The sequence below is a fragment of the Dermacentor variabilis genome, chromosome 10 (assembly GCF_050947875.1).
Source record: "Dermacentor variabilis isolate Ectoservices chromosome 10, ASM5094787v1, whole genome shotgun sequence".
Lineage (NCBI taxonomy): Eukaryota > Metazoa > Arthropoda > Arachnida > Ixodida > Ixodidae > Dermacentor > Dermacentor variabilis.
The window spans coordinates 13,905,913-13,924,232 of NC_134577.1; the positions used below are offsets into that span (position 1 = coordinate 13,905,913).

The 18,320-nt window shown below is 46.9% G+C and overlaps 1 protein-coding gene across 2 annotated transcripts in view; it reads right to left on the reverse strand.

The window, feature by feature from the left end:
- Nucleotides 1–1,588: 1,588 nt before the first annotated feature.
- Nucleotides 1,589–18,320, reverse strand: part of LOC142559959 (uncharacterized) — a 38,568-nt gene continuing 21,836 nt past the window's right edge. Inside the window, exons 10-23 of one of the 2 annotated variants that reach the window (XM_075671673.1) lie at nucleotides 16,167–16,388; nucleotides 15,021–15,133; nucleotides 13,402–13,606; nucleotides 12,324–12,422; nucleotides 12,161–12,238; nucleotides 8,275–8,378; nucleotides 7,604–7,662; nucleotides 7,008–7,059; nucleotides 6,844–6,911; nucleotides 5,316–5,446; nucleotides 4,649–4,699; nucleotides 4,120–4,221; nucleotides 2,613–2,677; nucleotides 1,589–1,888 (exon numbers count right to left, since the gene is read on the reverse strand). In XM_075671673.1, the coding sequence (XP_075527788.1) occupies nucleotides 1,780–1,888; nucleotides 2,613–2,677; nucleotides 4,120–4,221; nucleotides 4,649–4,699; nucleotides 5,316–5,446; nucleotides 6,844–6,911; nucleotides 7,008–7,059; nucleotides 7,604–7,662; nucleotides 8,275–8,378; nucleotides 12,161–12,238; nucleotides 12,324–12,422; nucleotides 13,402–13,606; nucleotides 15,021–15,133; nucleotides 16,167–16,388 (1,458 nt within the window). In that variant the 3' untranslated portion in view covers nucleotides 1,589–1,779. Of the gene's footprint in view, nucleotides 1,889–2,612; nucleotides 2,678–4,119; nucleotides 4,222–4,648; nucleotides 4,700–5,315; nucleotides 5,447–6,843; nucleotides 6,912–7,007; nucleotides 7,060–7,603; nucleotides 7,663–8,274; nucleotides 8,379–12,160; nucleotides 12,239–12,323; nucleotides 12,423–13,401; nucleotides 13,607–15,020; nucleotides 15,134–16,166; nucleotides 16,389–18,320 lie in introns of those variants that run through there. The other variant, XR_012823266.1, reaches the window with a different exon arrangement.

Below are 18,320 nucleotides of genomic sequence, written 5' to 3' on the forward strand. Positions count from 1 at the left end.
AGTGCGAGCTGAGAGTGAGAGTAGGGCGGGGCTGGATAACAAGGTCTCCCGAACGCCCATGCATTTCTCCGCAAAGTTCGGGAATCAACACCTCGAAACTGGCGCCATCTCGATAATTCGTTCCAAGTGGATCCACCTTGCGAACTCCCCGGCTAGAATTTGTAAATTACAGTATGTGTTACATGATGATCTGTTAAAAACGTAATTAGTAAATGTTAATTAATCGATTATGCATTTGCATTTTTTGTACAGGTAATTTCCGCCCCTTCGAGCAGACCAGCTCAAGGAATAGAATAGCGCTATATACGCCCGGTATATACAAAAACAATTGCGCTGTTGGTTTTAACGATAATACGGTCTTTCTCGATAGTGGTAGTGGTGGCGACAATAATGATATATCTGATAGCATGATGGCGAATCGTCCAGGTGAGCTACTGCTATCGTAGTGCGAGCGACCATTGTTATACACGCAGCGATGTCGCAGTAATTACTCGCTTTGCACAAAAAAAAGAAAGAAAAACGTGACCATCACCTAGTGTTTTAGATAACTTTCCTCCTGCCATATTTCGTCGACGCGATCACAAGAACAATACCATCGTTAATGTATTTTCTTTTATGCTCCTCCTTTACCGCCGTCCCATACCTTGCAGAAGAGCATGCAGGCGACCATTAACGGCCAGCTAGGCCTCGTGCTCTTCGCTAAACGGATGAGCACGGGGTTCGCATGATCGATTTCGCGCCACGGCGGCTGCGCACCGATGCAGAGCAAGATGCAGGAACGCTGATGCAACGGGTGCGCGTTAAAAAATCACAGGCGGTCAACGTTTTCCGATGCCCTCCGCTACAGCTCCTCTCGTGTAGCCCGCACGTTGCCTTGGGAAGCTATTTTAACCCCATTAAGGATCCCCATATCTGTGTTGTCTTTGGGAACAGTGGCTCGTGTCCTTTGTAGGTCAAGAGAATGGCGACGTGCCCTCCCTCGAAACCACTTTTGTTCGTCTTGCCAGAACGTCTTGTTTAAAAATATTTACTTGTCCGGTGCACGTGTGGTTATAAGAAAAATGCAGAGCCATATACCGAAGTGCAATGTTCATCCTGTGCAGCGCATTCAATGATTTGTTTCTTACTCGCTGTGGTGGTGTCGTGACTTAGGCGTTGCGCTGCTAAGCCAGCGGACGCGGGATCGAATCCCGGCCGTGGAAGCGGGGCGAGATTTTCGATATGAGGCGAAATGCAAAAACGCCCATGTACCGTGCATTCATGGGCGCACGTTAAAGAACCCCAGGTGGTCCAAGGTAATCCGAAGTCCCCACTACGGCGCGCCTCATAAGCGCATCTTAGCGGCCTGCGCATATGCGGTTATAAGGAAAATGCAGGGTCATTAAATGCTATCGCATCCAATGACTCGTATTTTCTTATGTCACTCGAGTGGAACAGTTCTCACGCTTCATGTGCAACGACACAAGTTAATGCTAACTTGTTTCATTGCACTACGATTTCCTAGGCCTCCTACGTGACGAACACGCAGCAAAATTTGCAGCAACACAACAAAGAATAAGTCGTTTGAGAGACAAGGCTGCGGCCGGCATCTCAAAAAAAAAAATTTATGTAACAGAACAGTTTGTCGACACGGCACTTTTTGTTGATGTCCAGGCACAATGGGGTCCCAGAGTACAGAAAACAAAACTTCTTCGGAGATTTCGCGTCGAATCCAGGTTTTGTTTTTTCTCGTGCGTCTGTGGGCGGTTCGGATGCGGACGAAAGAGGCGCTCGTGGCGTTCACGGCGCGTGCCACAGCTGGCAGCGACGTGCGGGGCTCATGGCGCGTGTCGAAGGGCACCGGAAGGCGGCGTGGAACTCGGGGCTGTTCTTCAGCGCGCTGTTCACCCTGTGCGCCGGCGAAGGGAAGCTCGTTTGAAAGGACGCAAGGCAAGCAAGAACAACGTTTCTCGTTGCCTGCCGTTGTTTTTGCCGTTATCCACGCTACATCGCCGGTCTACGTCTTTGGACAACACCGTTACACACAAAAACGCAAAGTAGGCAAACACGCTAACTGACTGTTAGAGCCAGCTGGTCGTGCACTGCTCAAAGCGACTTCAGCGTTAGAAGACGCGTGACAGAGAAAGCACACGTACTGCGGGAGAAAAGCGACACTTGACCTAAAATAATTATTTTAGCCGCTAATACATGGGGGCATGATGGAGCAGCGAGAGTAACACACTTTACGAGTAAACCTTGCAACTTCGCCTTGCTTTACTTTGTGCCTAACATAGATTGTTTCAATACATATATTCCCCAAATCTCGTTTCATTAAAAGGGCATCCGTGAAGACAATGCCAAAAGCCAAGACGAGTCGGCATAACCGAGCTTCCCGTGATTCTCGTGCTCGTTTATATATAATTGCGAAAACCCGCACACACACGCACACGCTGGCACCGCATTTTCTGCTAGGTGAACTATGACATAAAATTAAGATATAGAGAGAATCCATTCAAAAGTTCGGCTAAAAGCTTTTAGGTAATTCCTCGTCGTTCGTGAGTGATTACTGTTTAAAAACACGCACGTATGCCTCGCTGAAAGGGACTGCGCTGAGCATTAAACTTAATACGTGCCTGTCACGGTTGGTCACCTCGCTATGCTGGGAAGGCTTCGCAGGCGGAGAGCTCCCGCAGTAGCTCTGAAGAAAGAAATGAGATCGTTGAATTATATTTAATTGAACTAATATTTGCGCCACATAGCGGCAAAATTGGAATACATTTAACCAAACTTGTGTTGTCCGTGATGCAGACATCAATACGCCCTGTCCTAAGAGAACAGATTGAACTGAGATGAAAAGTTCACAGGGAATGATACTTCTGATGAATTGCATCGACATCAAATATGTATGGCGTTTTTGACACTAAACAAGAATGCTATACGGGGTAATCATTTTATAGTGTGATTTTTGAAGTATTTAAAGAAGACTTAAATCAAGTCCTTGAGGTGGGTTAGTGAGACAAAAGGATGCACGATAAATCGAAACACATAATAAACTAAATAACAAATATTTACTGTTTGATGTCTCAATTAGGTGTCTTACGGAACAGATTGCAATTTACGATTTGTAGCCGGTGAGGTTGCACGAGGTATCCACTTAGAATGAATTTTTGGAATCGCACCAGTTTGGACATATGCACCATCAAACTCGCCGTAAAAATGCACTGTTGTCCCACTTTAACAATACACTCGTTTATGCGTTGAAGCACAAAGGTAACTGGAATGTCCATGTATTTCGTGCCACACTCTGGGAAATACATCGAAACTGGCGTCACAATGGAGATACATTTTAAGTGGATACGCTAGCCGGCTATAATTTTATGTTGATTACTTGAATATGTGTTTAGATTTCTCGAGCTAGTAATGTCCGTCCCTTCGAATAATCTAGCTCAAGGACAAGAAATATGCCATCTACCGCAGACGATTTTTCGAAATTTCGTAAAACTTAAAAATGATCACTTCGCAGATTTCGTGACCACTACGCATCTGCAACATGCTGCTGATACTGGCATGCCATGGCACGACCAATAGCGAAGTTCTTGCAGTCCAATTATTATATTAATGGCATGTCACAATGCCACCATGCCATTACGCGAACAATAGTTTTGATATTTCTCCGTTAGTTCCTTCAAACAGCTAATGCCGTCATTTAATGCGCACTGTAGCCGCATATGTACGACTTATCTGGTTCTTTTAACCTTACTGGAGACGTCAAAGTCTCGTCAATTTATTTTTGGGCTCCCGCTGCCCTTTCGCCCCCCCCCCCCCACACACGCGCGCACTCAGTTTTTTTTTTCCTTTGTCTCACGCATTAGCAGGTTGTGTGTTCGCGCCACAAAGTCAAGTAATGTGAGCGAAAGACGCGCTGATCTGTCGACGTCATTTACCTAAAAGGGTGCGGTGGTGAGGAGAAGCGGTGCAGGTTTTTCTCGTGGCCTCCGAGGTCGCAGAGGAGCACCTTGTCATTGTGATCTCGGAGGCCACAGTTTCCTTCAGCTCATTGCACCCATCTCTTCCCTCGCAGCGCCTTTGATCGCAGCTGCATCTCACGAGCGCGCGCAACGCAACTCCGGCGTCACTCACCGATGCGTAGGAAACGAAGAAGAACTGGTCGATATTCATGTTGAAGGTTTTCTCGAAGCTCTTGCCATCGATGTTCTTCTGGTTGACAAAGTGCTTGTAGATCTGTCGCAAGAGAACATTGGGGCCTTATAAAACGTACTCCAAACCACAATTATTTTCGGAGCATGGAAACGGCAAAGGAATTAAATTTTTTTTTCCTGTGGGTTGACCAATTGAGCCATCAGGCCTAGAATTCTGGGGTCGAATTCACAACGATCAACGTCCGACAGCGCGCTTTGCCACTGGCCGACGGCCTTCGGGATTGGCTGGAATTTGCTCTTACGAACAATTCTATAACGTAAGATACGTTTACAAATATGGACTCTGGCCTGCTGTGTCATAGCCGCACTGCGAAGTGCGCACTGGACCACAGAATTCTAGGATCGACGAGTTAGCTACGTGACAAAATATCGGAAATTTTTTCCAGTGGTGTAGTCACCCCCCCCCCCCCCCCTCCCTTTCGCTCGCGGAAGTGCTCGCACTGAAGTACCTTGAAGCTTGGGCTGATTGCAGCGGCGTCTGCTACCACTGAAAGGAGCTCCTGCGTGTTGCAAAAGAAACAAAATACGTCATCAAATTCAAGCGCCTATCACTTGCCTGTCATGCGCGACGTATTAACTCCTTGGACACTGTACTGTTTATATCCCTCCTGGTTTATTTTAAATATTCATTTTATTTTACCTCCAAGCTACGGAGCGACTGAACAGCCTCGACGGCGCACTATGCACCTCATCAAATGATGCGTTCGTAAAGATCTATAGCTAGCCATATTTATGTGCGAGTATCGCTGTGTTTCTGTTTTGTTGCTTTAATTTTTCTTTCAGTTATTTAACCCTGTAACTTGAATTTTTAATAAACGTATACTTTGACAATAGTAGCCCGATGCCTACACTCTGCGTAAAAGTTGCTCTTGGTGCTATTTCGTTGTGGCACTTATTTCAGTTACTTAACCTTGTACGTGATATTTCCTATGCACCAGCTCCTGCCATGTCTTAAAAAAATAAAAAAACATGCCTGCAGTATCTGTAAATAGATAAACATATCTTGGAAGCACTCAGAGACCACTACGAAATAACCAGTCGAATGTGCCATTACACCGCGAAACCAGTTAGCAAGACGCGTCACTGTGGACGATTATTACGACAGCGATAGGATACCGTCTCCGAGGCGTTCTGGCTGGCGGTCTTGGAGAGCTGCTTGGTGAAACACTGGCGCACGTTCTTGAAGTGTTTCTTGGTGGCGTCAGACCACGTGGGCTGCGAGTAAGGACTCGCATGGTCGCCAGCCCCTGTCGGCGTGGGAGAGCAGGAGTGCCGTGTAAAAGAATAGTTCAAAAACGCATGGACTGCGCCTCGACATTACGTCACACTGAGGGGAATGCGACAGCAGCACGCGCGCTCTGCTTCGTTCATTTGCAGAAAGCACGGTTAACTCCCGTGTACAAGATTCACTGTACTTTTTTTCAGTCGTCCAGCAATGGCTGTCGGCGTCGCTCTATTCCATATTTGCAAATGGCTGCCTCCTCTTACCTGTCTGCTATCCCCTCCCTGCCTGCCACTTTACTGCGTTCTCCTTGTCCCATTACTTCTTTCACCGGAGCAAATAACAACCATGCAGTGTAACGATTCTGCCAAAGCCGCCAGCTTACCTAATAAATAAATAAATAAATAAATAAATAAATAAATAAATAAATAAATAAATAACGTAAACAGGAACTCGACACACAACTTCTGTCGACGCTTTCTTAACAAATAGATGGCTCAGATGTTCAAAAAGTTGTGGTTTCTCCTGAAAGGCGTAGCATCGATTGCGATAGCAAATTCGCATACACAGCTATACCAAGTAAGGATAGTCGTTTTATCGGCCGTATAAACGCGTAAACATCGGCATACTAGCTAAATTAACAAGCATGGTGTCACGCGCACACAGGCAAACAAACACATCTCACTCAATGACCGCGAAAACTCGCTGTAAAAGCGCTGGAGTGAGGAAGCGCGGCTGCAGCAGCGAGCGAATCGACCTTCGTGCTGCGTCTCGCTTCCAACCCCGAACCACGCCGCGAAAACGCAGCGCGTGGCGGACCCTGTCCACGTGGCAGAAGGCGTTCAAATTACAGCGGCCAGGGCGGGCGCGCGCGACCGCCCGGGCCGTCCAGAGCCGAAAGCGGCCCCTCCTCCCTACCCTCCCCACCCTCCCCCTCGGGACCTTGAGCGCGACCGAAGACTTGGCGCTTCCTCTCCGCTTTCCTCTCTTGCGTGCGCGAGATTGAGCCGCGATTGCCGGCTCACCCTCACACGCTGTCACTCGCACATGCAACATACGGCGCGCGGCGACGATTTTATCGCCCTTGGACTTTATGCAGAACATCACGGCGACGGACATTATGGAGAACATCACGGCGACGGCGACAGCAGAAATGCGCTTGTGGTGTCCATATAATTGGTATCGCAATAAAATGCCACGAAATCCGTGGAGTCAGACTGACGTCACTGATACCTCAATATAGGGCGCGAAATTGGAAGGTAAGCTTGGTTTTCATCTCTTTTTGCAACAGTGAAATGAAAAAAGGTTCTGAAAATTTATATACCGATCTAATATGATTCAACTTTTCTTTTTCAATGCTCCTTTCAGGTGAATTTCAGGTGAATTAGCTAGATAAACCATTCAATCAGAGCATGCCCATACCTTCTCGCAGAAGCTGAGCCACAAAGCAACGAGAGATCTTGGGCAGAGTGTCCGGCATGTGCATCATGCTACAACATGGAAAGGAATTTAACACCTTAGTTGCACTGAAGAAATACAGCAGGTAAATCGTCACAAACTACGCTGCCCAATGTAAAGGTACGCACAGGAAGTTGTCGTGAGACGGATACGAGACGTTCCAGAAGGTCACCGGAGCGTCTGCGAAAGCAAAACATTGTCGTACGTTAGATATAAAAATTAAAGAGGTTAAACAATTTTTTTTTTTAGTGGAAGCTACCGCAGCTTTTTATCACCAGAGGTGAAGCCTGCACTTGCCGCTACTTCACCTCTGAAATACAGCACAGCCGGCTGGAGTACACTCACCAATCAAGTAATTTAGCTTTGTTAACGTAACAAGTGCTAAGCTAATTAGAAAACAGCTGGTTTTTCCCGGTGAAAGTATACTTTGGGCTGAGTATCGACATGATTTCTCATAAAATTTGTCAAGACGTTCCGGCTTCATCCTGAAACCGTTAATACAAACATACACAACGGGAAAGTATCGGCATGGCAAAATTAACCATTTTAAATGCGTATTGAATGAGATCAATTAGCTCCTTTTTCTTCACTGCAAGCTAATGAGCAATCATGTCCCTCCTAAGATGGTGGCGGTGCGGCTTCACTTTCGGCACGTCATTAGCAGACCAGAATTTATAACCTCGTTTGCTAAGATGAGTAACGAAGAGTCTGTACGTGAACTCACAGATGTTTGTTCCTTGGGCGTCAGCGGAACACTCCGGGTCAAGGATGGTACCCAGCCACCTGGAAGTCAAGGAAGCTTTGTGAACCATCAACTCGACGAAGGAAATGCTCTGTTCCGCATTTATCCTGAACCTGCACAACCTTACTGCATCACCTATATTTCAGCTACACAAATTTATGCTAAGGGTTAAAACAGATAAGCAGATATAAACAGATGTAAATTGAACAAGATGCCGTTTTGTAACTCCAGGAATTGTGCGCCGCCACTGTCTAGTGCAAAACAGTTCGCACTACCATTAATATAATGGTGAGGTTTCATAGAGGTGGCTTCAGTTTTTACAGAACACAAATTGCAGTACTACGAGACCATGTTAAAGAAAGTTATCCTAACAAAATAACAGTTAGACAATGATGTAGATCATGAATTTAGGATTAAATTGCTCCTGTTTTTCCTACAATAGACTAACTGCTCAAGAACATGTTCTTATTTCTTCATTTTGGACTAAATATTAATGTACTAACGCTCTAGCTGCAATATTTTATTATATGACTAATATTTCCTCCACCCCTCGCCCTCCTCTTATTGTTCTTGCGCCTGCTTCTTTGCCAGTCCCTCGTAGGTATATGCTAATGTCTGCTATGAACACCGTTGCCATGGTGGCCCGGCCTTACCTTTCGTCGATGTGGGCTGCTTCTGTTTTCAACGTGTTCTCGAAGAGCGCCTTCCGAATGGTCGCGTACGAACGGAGACCCTCGTTTTCGGTCACCATCGGTACCTGATCGAAGGAAAACGGACGCCATTTGCTGAGCGCCAAAGTCGCCCCCCCCCCCTCTTTAGGGTACCGCAAAGCGCAATGTCCGGTGGATCCAACAAGCTATCAGTGCACTCCGTGAATCGTAATCACCGCTACAAATTGTGCCTTTAATCACGTCGGCGTTTCTCTAAGTGGAGGCACGGCCGCATTCGAAACGCCTCCAAATTGAGAATCATCAGCGTGATAAGAGCGTTTACTGTAAACGTGGCCTATTGAGCCAACTGGCTCAAGAATGCGGGAAACACTAAGAAGTTTAGATAGATATGTGTTGAAACGATGACACGATGACAAATACCAGTGAAAAAAATGGGGCACTATAACGTAAAACTATTGCAAACCTTTTTATTCCAATTCTGCAATCAGCCCACCGCGATTGGTCAAAAACTTTTTTGGACCACCCCCACTTCACCTGTCTGCCACGCGACGTCACGCAAACCGTGATAGCTCCCCATCTGATATGACGTGTACACACTGAAAATGCATGCTTTGACCGAACAAAAGAAAAGTAGTTATTTCTGATTCGACCACTTTTTGCCATTAGCCCTCGGCTATTGGCCACAAGTTCTCGAGATGCACCCACTTCACCTTCTTGTCACGCGACGTCACAAAACTGCAAAAACTCACCGCGTCTAAGTGACGTGTACGCTTGAAAGATGCATTAATATGCCGAACAAAATTGAATTTTCTTCTGAATAGCCGCAGGCTGCCCCGTTCCCAAAGGAATAGAAGATGGCTGCCGCCGATCGCTCAGGCACTGGCGACTCGCACCTGCCGGAGAGCATGGGTTTATTTGCGTATAATAAAACTTTTTTGCGTGGCCGTATAACGTTTTCAAGCACTTTCGGCACGTTTACGACCTCGTTCTGCCAACTCTTCTTCGCTGAGGATCCGTTTCAGCGTCATACTTAAGCTTCCGTTGCATGCTGCCGCGATTTTCGACCAGCCAGCACAAGCTAAGTAAGGGAAAGCAGACCAATCACAGACGCCGGGCACGACCCTCTTAATCCAGTTATCGATCCTGAGTGCAGTTGCTCGGCCCCATCGAATCCCTCTACACTTGAGCGTGCTCCTCGCCTCTTGTCAGCCAATTAGATAAGGCAAGCCGCTCAGTGTAGGCAATGCTATTCGCTTTTCAAGCAAACAAAAGTGACCTCCTATGAACGAGGAGAGCGTTTCATTGGTCTGTTCAGACAACTGTGGGGGGTTACCGCTCGACGCTTGCGTCGGCGGTTGCGCAAATTGGACGTCATGAGAATGGAATAAAATCGTATTGGAATAGTTTTACGTTACAAGGGCCCATGGTCTTTATTAGCGCATCGCCATCCAGTGCACGCGTTCGCTCTTGCATACAACGCAGTGGATTGCAAGGTCACGCACTAGGGCAAAACAACATTCTCGTACGATATTTATCAGGGCGTCGCCTAATGGGGGAAACGTAGCGGCGAAGATAACAGAAAGAGGTTTTTTACACAGCTATAGTTTCATTTTCAAACATTGTACTGGCGCCATACAGGTGACATTCTACGAGTTCACACGTTTGGGATATCAGTAACAGCTCTGAAAAAAAGAAAAGAAAACTGAACATTATGAACTGGGCTACATCGTCATCGGGGACAGACACGGCATTGGGACATGAATTCCAGTCAAGCAATTGCGAAGTAAGACTAAATACAGAACAAATAAAATCGTATTATGGAACATGGTTTAACGGTGCAAATATAGACGGAACACAGCGAGATACGTATGGCAAATGCCGAACCTCAACCGTTCTTCAATTGCACAAAGACACAGACGCAGCAGTTTCTGCGCGGTGGTAACGGAAAAATAAAACAGTGCCGCTGCGCACATTAGGACATTCACACACTTCACACATGCAAACTAGAGATAAATTTGTACACAGAAATATCTCTTCCTTTTTTTCTTCTTTGACAGGATGATGGATGCCTTCCTGAAGCCTAATTTAGCTGTGCAAACGGCAGTGCAAATACCGTTGAAAGGAGGACATATCGATACTATACACGTATATAGAGCCAAACTACCAACCACATATCTGGCAAAAAGAACGACCACGTTGAACCGTCATAAGATGACGTCTCGGCTCCTATATATAATAACCTCAGCCATGCCGCATTTGCCTCTTCGAATCTTCGAATAGTGAAATTTTCGAATCGAACGGGATACGAATATTCGATAGAAACGAACTACGGATATCGAATCGAACACGAAATTCTCGTTTCTAAACAAAATGAAATGTAAAGCGCGCGTGCAGTCCCTTTGGTTAAGGGAAAAAAAATTAATCTCAATCATTCGACGAATCCATGTAATGCCATTCGCAATTATGGGCGCCCAGTCAACCGAGAAGCTCCTGAATGAGGAGCGACCGTATTCATTTATGTGGTGCACCGGGAAAATTAACGCAATGAGACAGACGAGCAGCACGCCATCAGCTGCACGTAGAGTCTCGCGTTTGATTACTACACCTACACACATCTTAAAGCGACTCTAAAGCGAAACAATAAATCAGTTTAGACTAATGAAGCATTGTTTGAGAAGCCTGCCGGTAGCCATTTCAAAAATATAGTTTGACTATTTGATGAGAAAATGAAGGTCCAAGTATCAGTATTTGAATTTCGCGCCGAAACCCCAGCGCCGGTACGTCAGCGTGACGTCAGGGATTCCAAAGTATGTTTTAGCATTTGGGCCACATTGGCTGAATAAAGGTTCCCGAAACTTGGCCTGTTTATTATTTGGTTCTTTTAGAACACAATGTAGTCAATCTGTACCGCTATATATAGTTAGTAGGCTATAGAAGATGCCATCAAAATCCAAGACGTCACAGCCCCCAGGTTGCGGGAACTTAAGTAGGCGTCGCCACCCGTATTTCGTTCTTGCGCTTTTTCTGGCTTACCAAACGTCTTATCGTTGTAAGAGCGGTGTTTTTGGTGTTGTAGAACGGTAATTTACTTATACAGAAGAAATCATTTCTCATTTTAGTGTCCCTTTAAATGGGATCAAACATGGTGACACTGGCCAAATAATACAGTGCTACCTAAAAACGAGGCATATTATCGATTACTGAATTATTGATTAGAAATGATCACCCCAATGTGTTTGCTCAGGAGCCAGTGCCTCTACGCAAGAACCGCGGCTTTTCTGCGGCAGACTCATTGGGAATACTTCGTCGACAATCGGTCTTCATCAAAACCTGGGTCTCCAATAGGTGTTGCCACTGTCGCAGCTGTTATTGTTCGAACAAAAATAAATATTGAAACAGAAAATAAATATCCAACAATCTAGAACAGCGAATCCTCGAATCAAGTAAGAGTCGAACAGAAAAAGTACAGAAAAGGAAAATTCGAATCGTATTCGAATTTTCGGATGTCCGCCGCCACGCTCCTATGTTCATGTCCCAACACGAACAGTGACAATTTTAAGTGAACGCTCGGAATAGCTTACGTTAACTTCAGTTTTTCATTTCCAATTAAAATCTTCGCAAATGATATGGCTCCCGTATGAATTCAGCTAAATTGAAAGGACCTATAGAAACTAGCCAGTCACTCATCTGCCAGTTCATTTAGGTAATAATAAGCGCTCATTTTCACGAGGACGTAATTGTTATTCCGTCTCAATAACTATTTCCAGCGATTTTCGAAAAACCGGTGTTTCATACCAGCGCAGCTTTATAGAGACAGTTATAATTGTCAAGAACAGCGCACAAACTTGTTATCAACCAACGCACTCACGTTTTCGTGTTGGGCGAAAACCTTGAACTTGTCAGATATCCAGCCAGGATGGAAGGTTCTTAAGTGGCTACTCAGCATCTAGAGTACAAAGCAGCGGGAAGGAAAACATCACACAGTTTCAGCCCTGTTCAGAGTTCCTTGGGTCTAACATCTTGTTCCTTACCTTCTTTGAGACCTTCGTCTTCGTCGCGTCATCCATCCAGCTTATTTTCTTCACTAAGGACGAGACAGCGTCTTTTGTGGCTCCGGTGACGTTTGCAGCCTGGTCAAAGAAGAGATATACAGCCCTCTAAGTCAGACTCGCCGCGGATAACTAGTCATTCCTATTCTGACGTCATCCGTTATTGTAACTCGATTAGGCAAAAAAAAAAGAAAAAAGGCCAATAGTGAATAAAAATGTACTCTCTTAGGCCAAATTTAGAAGTTATTCTATATAACCACGACCTAAGCTGGCTTTCGGCATATACTATGGCCCATAGACGCTCCTAAAACAAGGACAAGTTTGGACACCATTCCAGCACGTACGGCATTTACAGCAACATTACAGCAAATCTGGTATCAGCAGAAGCTATGAATCTCCCCAAAGAAAGTTAGTTATTTCTATAACACAAATTGAAACGTCTAATGTCAAATTGCTACAATACTGTAATACCAGAACCTGTAACAATATGTAATGCCAATTTTTTATGACATTGCTGTGACGACGTCGTCCTTTTCGGCGACGCATCGCTAGTGACGGACGTGCGATAAAACGTGTAATAATAATCACGTATTAGCTGATTAATTCACTACTATTCAGTACCTAAGATTGAATAATTTACGTTTAGGTCACGTGTTGTGACCGCGGATCCACCGTCTCGCAATTACCATCGCAGCTGGACGAGCTTCTTCGCTTCCGGGGGTTCAGCCAGCGCTACTGAGCAGTGCAGGGGCGGGAATTCAGCATACGGTTCCAGGTGATATCACTCAAGAGTGATAAAGTCGGCAAAAGCAGTCATTGGAAAACAGCGGTGAAAAGTTTTAACGTACGATAGGAACACGAAAATGAACGAGAAAGCGGTCCTAAAGGACTTGTTTACTTGGCGATTTCATAAAATAAACCAGACTTTAGATGCACTTTCCCGTCCGTGTTCGCGCTCCTACCATGTGACCCGTAAATACTTGTCTCCCCAACAAACGTTATTTCAACCAGCCCCAACGCGAGCCTAATGAAGTAAATGAAGCGTGCGCGCGGCACGGACCTTGAAGTCGTGCAGACCCTGCCTGAAGGCGTTGAACCCGGCGTAGAGGGTCATGACCGGGAGCGACTCGGCGACCGCGCTCAGGCAGATCTCTTTGCGCAGCGCCGGCGACCTGCCCAGCGCGCTCAGGGCCTGCAGCTTGGAAGGCAGGAAAGGCGACGCCACCACCACTTCCCGGAATCCCAAGTAGTTGAGCACGATGTGCCTGCGAGATCACGCGACGGGTACAGTGCAGACGCGAACAATGAGATGGGCCTCCCTGCAACCTCCGTACTAGGTAGTCTAGTCGTCAAAGACTATAGCTGACGTGCTATAACGAAAGATCCACCAAATATAGCCCGACCAGATGCTTTTGTCATTTAGACGGAAGCAGCCACGCTGTTAGCAACGTCTAGATCTGCTGAACTATTATAAATCCTTTGAGGACGACGCGAGAAAAAGACAGACCTATGAAGGTTACGTCGAGGCTAACTCGACGTACCCTTCATAATAAATAAATAAATAAATAAATATGAAGAAGCAACCCAGTCTTATCCAAGAATGTGTTTAGCAAGCTTTGGGAGGTGGCTATTTGTGGTACTGTGTCGCACCACAAGTGTAACAGGTGGCGCTCGTCTTACCGCGGCGGCACCTTGTCCGTACGCGGGAACCAACCGGTGCTCCCAGCGCCACTTCACCAACGATCACTTGGGAACCCTGTGCAACGTCTGCGACCGCCTCCGGTCGCAGGCGCCAGCGGCGCAGCGTCTTCGACCAGCGGTGCAGCGCCCCTCAATGACGTCATTTCAAAACGGTAGCTGCCGCGAGAGAATGCGAGAACGCTCCCATCGGTACCACTGCTAGTGGTGCTGCCACTGGATGGTGATACCGCGTGGCAACGTGCGGTTTTTACCGCTGTATTGGTCATCACTATCTTCGAGATCGGCCCATGAAAACGGTAAGACATTCACAAAAAATTCGCGGTAATTTTCCAAAGAAAGCTAAACGTTTTAAAAGCAGTTTCTCCACAAATCGCTAGCTTCTCGAGCCTCTGTATGTGTGTTAGCATCCCGGCAAAGCGGCAAATACGTATAATGCGTGTACATAGGCTGGCACTTCCAAACTGCGTTCACAGTCGTGGGGCTAGTTCATGGCACGTTAGAGTGTCAGCACAGGGCGAATGTGACTATTCACGAACGCGGAGCCGCGTCCTGACGCCATGACAAAGCAGTTTTGCAGTCCGCCCATCTCGGGCACTGCTCGCAGACACGTGGTCGCTTGACCAGATACCTGCAACGACGGACCACACGTAGCAACAAGGCGACGAGTAATGCCGCCATCGATGCCGCTACCACCACCAGCAGGGGTTGCTTCTGGAACTGACGTTCCGGCACAGTTACCGTGTCACAGTCGGGAACATTGCGAGCTTGGACAGCTCTAGCCTAAGCATGAGCCACGGGACCAGAACAGTGCAACGATTCTTTCGGCACCATTCCATTCTTATCGAATGCTCCAAAGAGGCTGATTTTGGTGATAACATAGCCAAGATACCCGCGTTAAAAGCGGAAAACAAAACGGCTGCATTAGGAAATCGTTACATTATTTCGGCCGAGGGTTCGCGTACGATGGGCATGACTCACGGGGCCGTCTCCTTGATGGCGGTCACGAGATCGTTGACAAACTCTACGTCCTTGACCAGGAACTCGGTGGACTTGGTCACGTGGGTGATGTTCTCGAGGGCAATGCTCAGAAACTGCAGGAAGAGAACGGTGGGCTTTGGAGGCGTACTGAATGCAAATATATTTTGCTACAACCTTCACGCCACGTTCTCGCAATCCAGCCGATTGGCGCACTCTTTATGACCGGCCCATCTGCTTCACATGCTCTAAGATTACGCACATCGCCCGTGGCGATATGTAGCACGTGCCAATCAGCCGTTGCCTTTAAGGGCCCTTTTGGAACACTGTTGCTACGGTCACCTATATGTTTTATAGCACCATCTATTCTCAACGAAATTCTACTTGTCATAGCGCCCACTAGTCACTGTCATTATTTGGATGGCGATATAAATTTTTACGCCATTTAAAACAACAGATTTATTGGCAGTTTTACAGCCATGTAGCACCTACAATTAGCACTCCATATTCTACTACATTAGAAATTCATTGACAACACGTCCCGTGTCATGGAGCTCTCTGGTCATATCTGGCCCACTGCGCCATTAAACACCAAACATCATCAATGAAAATATATATAAAGATAAGCTAAAGTGTCAGCTTAGTGCTACCCAAGCTGCCCAAAGCATTACATTTGCCGAAAAAGAGTTTTCGAAAAAGAAAATAACGCCAACCCACGAAAATATCGGCAACGCCATTGTGAAAATGGATGTGGTAGCGGCTGCTATGACGTACCGTGACTCATAATTAATTGGTCAACCACCGATTGTTCACAGGTTGCACTGAACATTGTATTTCTTCGTGAAATAAATGCTGCTTGGCCACTTTTATTTCATTATCCTCATAACTTCGTGCCACAAAGACGCATGGGTTTCCGCAGAACTGATTTGCCGAACTCATTTCGCGGCAGAAAAAGAAACGTGCGAAGTTTCTCTAATGAATATATCCCACACTAGATCGATTCAACGCTTCCGTTAAGCGTCCCCAGCAGAGCTGTCCTGAGAGCCGACAGACAAGATGGCGAACTTCATAATGTCCACAATAGCACGGTTTAAGCTATGGCCGTCCAGGCGCGGGTCCGGGAAAACGGGCCCGGAAAGCGGGACTCGCCTCGGTCAGCTCCGGGTGATCGGCGAGCTTCTCGACGGCCACCCTGGGCTGCGGGCGCAGCATGTTGGCCAGGCGGCTCTCGAACGCGGACACCTCGACGGCGAACACCGGGATGACGAGCCGCTCGCGGAACGGAGCGAGCGCGTGCGTCACGGCGCCGTAGTACCACTTCAGCGACCGGTTGCCCACCCGCGGGGGCAGCAGCAGTTCGGGAGGGCCCATCTGCGACGCAGGTCGCCGACATCGGGTGGGAACGAGAACAAAAATTCGCCGACGATTTCCCTAATAAGAAATTTGGGCGCAGCTCTATACGTGTTTTGGAAAGTAACAGCGCTAAACGGACAGGCAAAGAAGAACACGACACAGGCGCTTGATGTGGCTTCTTCGCAGTGGACTACTCGCCCCTAAGCATTTGTATGCACCTCGTGGCTTTGGCAGAAAAGGGTCGCTTTTTAGCCGAGAAAGTGAGACACCACGCCATCAGCTGACGTCACTGATGACGCGCTATACACGCATGCGTGGTTTTCTCTCGTACCATTCAAGTCGCCAAAGAATGCTCAGTTTCAAGTTCCTTTCAGATTTCCACACGTTGTAGACGTTGTAGAACTCTGAAAGCGACATGTGGTCCAAGTGCAAAAGCTTGAACGAGGCGCAACCACGTGCGTAGTGAGCTTTTTTCTCTTCGCTTTCGATAGTAGTCTATCAGTTTATAGACCATATTTAGAGGAAAGAAAATTGGAGAAGTTGGTGCTGTATCATGATTTAAAGTTTCATGGAGAGGGGGGGGGGCAGCGAGACGAACGAGAGAGACAAGCTTTAAAGGCAAGTTTAACAGAAAGGAGTTCCGATCTAAGTACATGGGAACTCAGAAACTCTTTGCCTGGCATCCACTGCGCCGAATCTAATGTTTGTGGCACTTAAGATAGACTTCAGGGAGCATATGCTTAAGGACCTCAATTAGAAGAAAGTGTTGAAATAAAAAAATAATAAACGAAGCATACAACACTAATTCAGCAGCCAAAACGCATCAATATTTTGTTAACAGCACCTATTGATACACTTAAAGCGGACAAAATGAATGTACTACACACCGCTATGAAATATACTAATTTGACAGTAAAAGTTTCAGAACCATCGTATGCTCAAAAAAAAATTACAGACAATAATTTTCATCAATATCGCGTACCTTTCCTTTCTATGAGGCTGCGCGCCCGCTACTTCCAGATCAGGACGCCGTGCGCGTTATCAGAATGGCGTACCTTTCATTGACAAGGAAGTAGCAAGCACAGAGTTATAAAGGAAACGCAGACAGATGAGGACTATTGTTTGGGACAAGATACGTCTCAAAGGGCGTAAATGTTTTTATAGCGAAGATGTATATGGCTAGCCGATTCGTCCGTCCGTCTGTAGCCTGCACGCCGAAAACTCTGACGCAAGAACCCCATGAGCATGCGCGAAAAAAATGAGAAAGAGGGGCGCGCGACTGGCTGCGCCGGTATTGACGTAATTGCTCTCCGTCGCAGCCGAGAGCGCGCACACCAGTTTTTCTCCGGCACCGAAATGGGTAGTCCACGCGTCTTAGTACTCCTGAGGAGCAGGCAGCTTTCGATCAGCGACGCCGCGAGCAGAACCTGGAACGAGCGCGTCCACGCCGTGCCGATGCTGCAGCCCGGGCAGAAGAACAGGCTCGTGCAGCCGAGCGTAAGCAGCAACTGCGTACCGAGGATCCGGCAGCCTAACAAGCCGCCGTTTAATCAACGCTCGCGATTAGCCCAGTGATAAACACCGGGGCGCCACGTCTCAGCTTCGTTTGTTAGCCATCTCTACGGAGTGCTTGGGTGGAGATTTTTTTTTAAGAATGAAAGCAACGTAACAATTCAGTGTAAGCTATGGACACGCACATAAACGTTTGTCGGCATGAGAAGCTCTAACTGGTGCAGTTTACAGAACTGAGATTTATGTTTCAGGTGCAGAGTTTGAAAACGTTAGGCTGTTATTTCAAAAGCGTAAGCATTTCTATGCTTACCCAGTGATAAGTCCGTCCGTCCATCCCCTAAGCCTACCGTTTTCAAGACAGTGCCCGCCGCAGCGAGTGAATTCACCTTGGTGCTGCGACTTGCTTCATCGCCAACGAAGCGGCAAGAACACAGCGCT